The sequence below is a fragment of the Aulonocara sp. 'chitande type north' Nkhata Bay genome, linkage group LG2 (assembly GCF_057382095.1).
Source record: "Aulonocara sp. 'chitande type north' Nkhata Bay isolate Kocher_YH1m ecotype deep benthic linkage group LG2, A_spYH_male_GT1.1, whole genome shotgun sequence".
Taxonomy (NCBI): domain Eukaryota; kingdom Metazoa; phylum Chordata; class Actinopteri; order Cichliformes; family Cichlidae; genus Aulonocara; species Aulonocara sp. 'chitande type north' Nkhata Bay.
The window spans coordinates 27,987,657-27,995,123 of record NC_141345.1 but is presented as its reverse complement, the minus strand read 5'-3'; the positions used below and the strand labels follow the sequence as shown (position 1 = coordinate 27,995,123).

Sequence of the window (7,467 nt, the reverse complement as noted above, 5' to 3'; positions counted from 1 at the left end):
ATACACCAAAGAGAACAACTGCTGTTTAAAAAGAAAACAGCAGTCACACCAGATACTGATTTCTATATTTTTTAATAAGGAGTTTTATTTGCCATAAGCTGTTTGTGAAAATATTTTGACGGTACACCTACTTGAAATGGTTTTACACTGTTTCTTTTCCACAAAATTCACAATCTACGTTCCAGATGGCCATCTCAACCCTCCACAAAAGACCCACCTACGATTAATCCACACCCTGCTGGTTATGACAAATGGTTAACACTGACATGCATAAAGTAGGTGCAAAGAAACACTACATATGGCAGGCAGGGAATAGAAAAGAAAAATTAAGTAATTTAATAAAACAAAAAGGTTCAGAAAAAAAAAAAAAAAAAAACAACACAAAATATTAGCAAGAAAAGATTCAAAGACAACAAATCTATCCAATATTATTTTTTTGAACCACGTGCTTACATTTAAATATCTGCACTTATTTATTATATACTTAGTTTGAGATATTTGCACGTATTATGCATCACACAGTGTTGTTTTTGTGTATGCTTATAAGTCATGTTGTCATACATAGAAACGCTGTTACTCTAAAAAATTAAAAGAGCATCTGGTATGGTTTGGTAAGCTGGTAAGTGTTTACAGAACAAATATTAAATGACCTGCTAGTGTAGTGCTCCCAAACAATCACTAGCATGCTGGTACTGTGTGTGTTTTAATGAAGCCTACAGGTTATTATTATTTGCCTTTCTTTTGTCAAAACAGAAGACCTACTGAATAAAACATAAAATTTCTTTAGGAAAGGTTATAAAACTGCAAAGTATTCCCAGGTTTGATTGGATTAGAATTAAGTTCATTAAGTGTGTTCCATCCTCAGCTCATTACATATTGGGTATGCAGATAATTAAATTATTGTTTGTTAGTAAGGGAAACATACTGATAGATAGTCAGATAGTGTAATTAAAAACAAACTCACACAACTTTTTACATTTAAAAAATTTATTACTCAAGAGAAAAAAAATCTCTATGAAACAGATTATGAAGAAAAATATTTTATCTTTGCTTTGATAAAAAAAAAATCCTTTTCTACAGACATCTGTGCAGTGTGGTCTAGAATTTACAGCTGCTTTCAATTTCTATTAGGGATGCACCAATTCCCAGCTCATGCTAAAATTGATAACACAACAAATTGACCAACGGCTAGTGTAGAGAGTAATGTTTTTTTCTTATTTAATTCCCTCTTCTGTGCAATGAGACGAAAAATCTTCAGTATAAAAAACCCTGCTCCCCATCATCTTATTGTTGAATAAGTAGAAATTAAATCATAAAATGTATGAAACAGGCTGAAAACTGGATTCACATGAACCACAAAAAATGATGCATTCCGAATTTCAACACTTAAAATGTTTTCTCTGTAAAGTACAAACAAGATAGCCTTAAAATAAAAAGGGTACCCAGCAGGACGTCTTCGATCCAAGTCCTCTCCTCTGAGGGCCTGCTTCATTTCATATCCATGAAGCGAATGTCCATGATGAGCAGAGTATGCCTGGGCAGGGGTCTAGGTGCTGGGGAGAGCACCTTCATCACCTGTGTCTGAGTATCTACATGAGTCACCACAATAAAGCCACACACAGGACTCTCCACTATGCCCTTTCTAGCACCTTCATCTCCGTCTTCAGCACTGCTCACGCTTAGGACGTGGTATGTGAGGTCTCTTCCTGGAGTAACAGGCACCAGTTTTAGCTGTGTGTCATCCTGGGACATTCCCAGTGGCAGGCATGAGTCCGGGATGGATGGAGCGCCAATTTTATAGATGCGAACGTCTGAGAAACGCACTTCGTAAGAAAAGGGGTAGAAGGTGACTCCACGGAAGCCGTAGAAATACTCGCGGATCTTCTCATCCCGAGTATCCCGCCGACACTCCTTGGAGCGTTCCACGACTCCCCCGGACTTGGGTAGGAGCACAACCCGCACAAAGTGAGGGAGGTCTCTTTTGAGTTCATTGTAGAGCCTTTCATGGTCCAATACCAGAACCACATCCACCTGAAAGGTTGACGCACAGTGGACCAGAGCCTGGTATCCAGAGCCCTTCACCCAGCCACAGGTGTTGATGATGCAGCCTCCTACACTGGCTTTCCTGTTCACTTCACAGCGCTGGGAAAACACCTCAGCCAGGCACGATGTCAGCTGCATGTTGTGACAAAAAGATTTAAATGCTCAACAGGTAAAGACAACGTACGAAAAATTTAGAGTTTTGTCTCCAGACTATGTCAGGAAGGGTCTAGACTCATTCTTTTTTTTACCTTGTTGTAAAGTTTGATGTTGGTCCCTGGACTAGTAGAGCCAAAGTGGTAGACCAAAGGAGCCTGGACTGAGAAACCCTCCTCCACGTCCGCTGGACGCTCGATGCAGAGCGCTGACACTGTGCCGGGTACAGACACCTGAAGGAGCAGAATTTTCTTTTACTACTCAAACTGATAACAACTGCATTTTTTAAAATTAAAATTAAGGTCTTTAGATTATCCACAAAAAAACAGAAAACCCAAAGCAGATTAAAACAAACAAACAAACAACCCCCCCAAAAAACAACAAAAAACAAGATACATGATACCATCTGTGGAAGCACTAATCATGCTGCATCATATGAAGAAAGCCACTTTGTCTGTGTCCCACATAAAACAAATGTCCTGTTCAGCATTGTTCAGATCTTTACAGTCAACATAGAGTGCAATCAAATGACTAACACAGATACTTTATTAACAGACATACTGTAATTTACAAACTTTGACCAAACTGCTTCATATGCTATATTACCAACAAAGGCACGAACACCTATCCCCTTATTGTTCCAATAAGTATACTTATTAGGTGATCCATTCCTAAAAAAAATACTTGGTATATTGACAATTTTTTCTTGTAATTGTAAACAATTATATGTTTCAGATTAAACAAATTTTAATATTAGACAAAGGTAACCTGAGTAAATGAAAAAAAAAAAAATTGACAATTTCATTTATTAAGGGGAAAAAGCTATCTAAACTTACCAGTGTGAAAAAGTAATCTGCTCCCTTATTGAATCATCAACTATGATTAACCACATTTTCTGGAAACCTGAGCTCAATTTTACTAGCCACACCCAGGTCTGATTACTACAAGACCTGTTGAATCAAGAAATATAGATCCTGTATGACAATGTGAAGTGGGCTAAAAGAAATACATTGTGCTACAATCTAAAGAAACAGTTTAGAAACAAACTCTCTGACTTCTATGAGTCTGGAAAGGGTCAAATTCATTTTTAAGGCTTTGGGACTGCAAAGTAAACCACAGTGAGAGCCATTAGCCACAAATGGAGAACACTTGGTATATTGGTGAACCTTGCCAGGAGTGGCTGGCCAACCAAAATTACTTCAAGAGCGCATCGATGACTCATCCAGGAGGTCACAAAAGAACCCAGAACAATATCTAAAGAACTGCAGGCCTCATTTGTCTCTGTTAAGGTCAGTGTTTTTGACTTAACAATAAGAAAGTCTGGGCAAAAATGGCATCCATGGGAGAAATCAAATGAGAAAACCCCTGCTAAAATGAGAAAACCACTGCTAAAATAAGAAAACTACTGCTAAAATAAGAAAACTACTGCTAAAATGAGAAAACCACTGCTAACCAAAAAGAACACAAAGGCTCATCTCACATTTGGCAAAAAACAACTTAATAATCCCCAAGACTTGTGGACTAATGAGAGAAAAGTGGAACTATTTTAATCAGCAAACATGGTGCTGGTAGTACGATAGTCTAGGGTGCTGTAATTTATGGAACCTCTATGCTCTCTATGAGAAAATCCTGAATGAGGGTGTCGATCAGTTCAAGCGGACTTAGCTTATGCAGTATAACAATGATCCAAAACATGCCACCAAGTCCACCTCTGAATGACTCGTAAGAAAACAAAATGAAGACTTTGGTGTGGTCTACTTAAAGCCTGGACTTAAATCAAATTGAGATGCTTGGAAACCCTCCAGTGTGGCTGAATTAAAACTACTGCAAAGAAAAGTGGTCCACAATTCCTCCAAAGTAATCTGAAAGTTATTCCCAGATATCGCAAATACCCGATTGTAGTTTTTTCCTGAAAATGATGGCATAACCAGTCACTAGATTTAGGGGGCAAATACTTTTTTCACACAGGACCAGGTACGTTTGGATAGTTTTTCCCTTTAATAAATGAAAGGAGGAATTCAGTGCTCTCAATCCTGTGTAGAATTCTTTGTTCTTTACTGCAATGACTTGAATTAACACCAGTGACTAAACAACTGAAAGACTAATGTTCTTTTTCTTTGTACAGATATTAAAACAGATGTCAAGATTTTTTTTCCAGAACTTGTGCATCTGATAAAACAGAAAAAGCCACATGGGCAGACCAACAGGGGGATCATCACAGCTATAAAGCTAAATAAACAAAGTAGATGCTGTACATGCTTTAGCATCACTTTGCACAAAATCAAGACAGCTGAGTCTGCAGGCTGTGATATGCAATATTTTAAATACCAGCCGACTGTTTGATATTTATAATGGTAATTCCACTTGATCTTACCCCACTCTGTCCAACATCCAGTTCCACAAATGTTGGCCTCCTTCCAACCCTCACAGCATAGCTGAGAAGCAGCCGACACACCGTTGACTTCCCAACATCTGTCGGTCCCACCACCATCACCTGAGGGTCGATTTATAATTTAGCATTAATCCAAGAAGCACTCATGGGATCTGATAAGTTACTATATGAAGTAGTTCCCCATTCAAACATACCCTTGGCCCCCTCTCATTGTCACGCTCTGCTTGTTTTCTCATCTGTTCAAGGGCTGCATGTGTGTTTAGGTAGAGCAGCATGGGCGTATCCTTGGACACATAAGCAACCTGCGGTGATGAAAGCAAGATGATGGTATTTGTGGCTTTGTCTTTTTTCCCCCCAAAGTGAAACACACAATGATGCGACTAAATGTAACACAACAGACACATTTGAACTCTCCTAAATCTGCAAGTATTCTCATCCACGTGCTTACCTCTGGCTTCCCATAAAGATTCACACTACAGCCTTGCCAAGTGAAAACTGCAATCTTAGAGCCTGGTCCAAATGTATACTTTTTGTTTCGGTTTAGCTCGGAGCCAAACACCTCAGCCATTCCTGTGAGCAGCTCCAGCTCAACTTGTTCAGCTGCTTCCCCTGACTCCACCTCAAAGCGAAGTTCAGTCTCCTTTTCCAGGTCATACCTGGTGCTGGCCTTTCCAGCTGCTGGAGCATCTTCACTCGTCTTTTCCACCCCCTCTGTTGCCATGACTGTCAACGAGAAATTTTAGGTTGCAATAATTTGGCAGAAGTAGCATGCTGAAAAGAAAAAAGTTACATGCATACATAGCGTAGTAATACAACAAAACATTCCATATAGCTTCTCTAATAAAGCAATGCTTAAAGGAAAGTGTGTTAACATGGATCTTTATTAAGTATTTGCATTTTAAAGTCACAAGCTAACCACTGTAGTTTTACAACTTTTTAATAACACTAATTGTAACTCTAGCATTACCCCTCACATTATTTTTAATTTGGTGTTTTAACATTGTATGCATAAAAGATAAACTTGATCACACAGAGTAAAAGATGGAATTGTTTAAATACTGTGATGTGATCGGTGTTTTCCCTCTGCAGGATTAGTCAATCTGAGATCATGAGTCATTTTTTGAACATTTTCTGCTCGACCATTTTTGACTTCCCTAAAAATGTTATGCTCCAAAGTTGGTCCATATATTTTCAACATATTTATTCTCTGAAAAATGTTTTCTATATACGATGCTAAAAGCAATCATAAAATACAACACAACTCCAGCCCTTCCAGCAGAAGGCCCACGATATTCTGAAATGGAAACACACTTCAGTGATTTTGTCCTAAAACCACGGCGGCGTAATTAATCTTGGCTACCTGTAAAGTGAAACGGATAAGTCAAATTATAAAAACACACCTGATTACGTACAATGATGGGTTCAAGTAAAGTTAAGAGGGAAACCCCTTAAATCAACAAACCAGCTAGCGGAGCCACGGATAATTCGACCTTTCTAAGATTAGCAAAGGTCGAATCACTGCTTACAAACCCGCCCAGACGATTCTCGCAACGTCAAGCAAAAGTCTAAAACGTATTAATTTGTAATATATAAAAGTTACGCACCAATTTCAAGACTTATTGTAGAAGGAAATCGGTCCCGTGCTCATGAGGAACCGTTGAGTCGACTTGCCTGGTCGCGGGACAATGACGTCACATAGTGATGGGACGTTCTGTATCGAGGCTTCGGAGCGTGTGTCGAGTAATGGAGGGGGCGTTTCCGCGATGCGCGTATCGAGGCTTGCTTCATTTATGGGAGGAGCTGAAAATGATGACGTCCGAAGCCTCGCTGCCCGGCTGTACCACGTGACTGGTTCAGGAAGTGGTTCGAACTTTGCCGCGAGATATGACAGCGATATAAACCCCTCAGACTTCATTCAAAATGTGGGTGTTTGATGGAGAGTTGCGGTTAGTGAGAGTTTGGAGACAGTTTGGAGGTTTATGAGAGTGAGGAGAGAAAGTCAGGAGAGAATGGAGCCAGCTAAGAAGAGGAGGATGTCCTCCCCTGTGTGGGAACATTTTGATTCTATTCCTCCCAACAAGGTATGTAAATTTCTACAGAAGATGTATTGTCATGATACTGATGGTGCAATACAATTTATGTTGAGCTGTCTTGACTTTTGTACAAGGTGAAGTGTTTGCTATGTGCCAGGGAGCTGGGATATAACAACAACACCTCATCCATGCTTAGGCACTACAGAGCTTTGCATGAGAATAAGAGGAACACCGATTGTGGAGCAAGACCAGGTGAGCCATCAAATGCAATGATAATAAGATAAGATAAGATAAGATAGAACTTTATTAATCCCTCGGGTGGGTTCCTCTGGGAAATTCGACTTCCAAAAAGCACAGCAACGACCGAAGTTACAGTTACAGAATTGTTATATATATACACACACACACACACACACACACACACACACACACACACACACATATAAATACAGAGACAAATATAAATAAAATATACGAAGGGGATAAATAGAATAAATAGGAATAAAAATACAAGTGAATTGCACATTTCAAGTATTGAGTCTATTGCACTGTTGACTATTTACAAAAGTATTGTACAGTGAGGTGCAGAGGCACTACAGCTTAGTTGTTCCCCCCTCCTTTGTCCTCCTGTTTCCCCTCCCTCTCCCCTCCAGAGAGGAGTTAAACAGTTTGATGGCGTGTGGGACAAAGGAGTTTTTAAGTCTGTTAGTTCTTGAGGAAGTACAGTCGGCTTTGGGCTTTTTTATACAGGTGCTCTGTGTTGCATGACCAGTCCAGTTTATTGTCCACCCACAGCCCGAGGTACTTGTACTTGTTGACCACCTCCACCTCCTCCCCCTCTATCTG

The 7,467-nt window shown here is 39.6% G+C and overlaps 1 protein-coding gene across 3 annotated transcripts; it reads right to left on the bottom strand.

Moving 5' to 3' along the window:
* Nucleotides 1–1,024: 1,024 nt before the first annotated feature.
* clp1 (cleavage factor polyribonucleotide kinase subunit 1) lies at nt 1,025–6,292 on the bottom strand. Of its 3 annotated transcripts, none has more exons than XM_086315405.1 (6): nt 6,193–6,292; nt 5,037–5,311; nt 4,783–4,890; nt 4,571–4,690; nt 2,292–2,429; nt 1,025–2,175 (listed from the first exon to the last, which is right to left on the bottom strand). In XM_086315405.1, exons 2-6 carry the CDS (start codon nt 5,307–5,309, stop codon nt 1,489–1,491), a joined length of 1,326 nt encoding a protein of 441 aa, XP_086171531.1. In that variant the 5' UTR covers nt 5,310–5,311; nt 6,193–6,292; the 3' UTR covers nt 1,025–1,488. The 3 variants fall into 3 exon arrangements, with proteins under 3 accessions (XP_086171531.1, XP_086171536.1, XP_086171527.1); XM_086315410.1 differs by having other exon boundaries at nt 5,037–5,359; nt 6,193–6,277; XM_086315401.1 differs by having other exon boundaries at nt 5,037–6,276.
* Nucleotides 6,293–7,467: the final 1,175 nt, after the last annotated feature.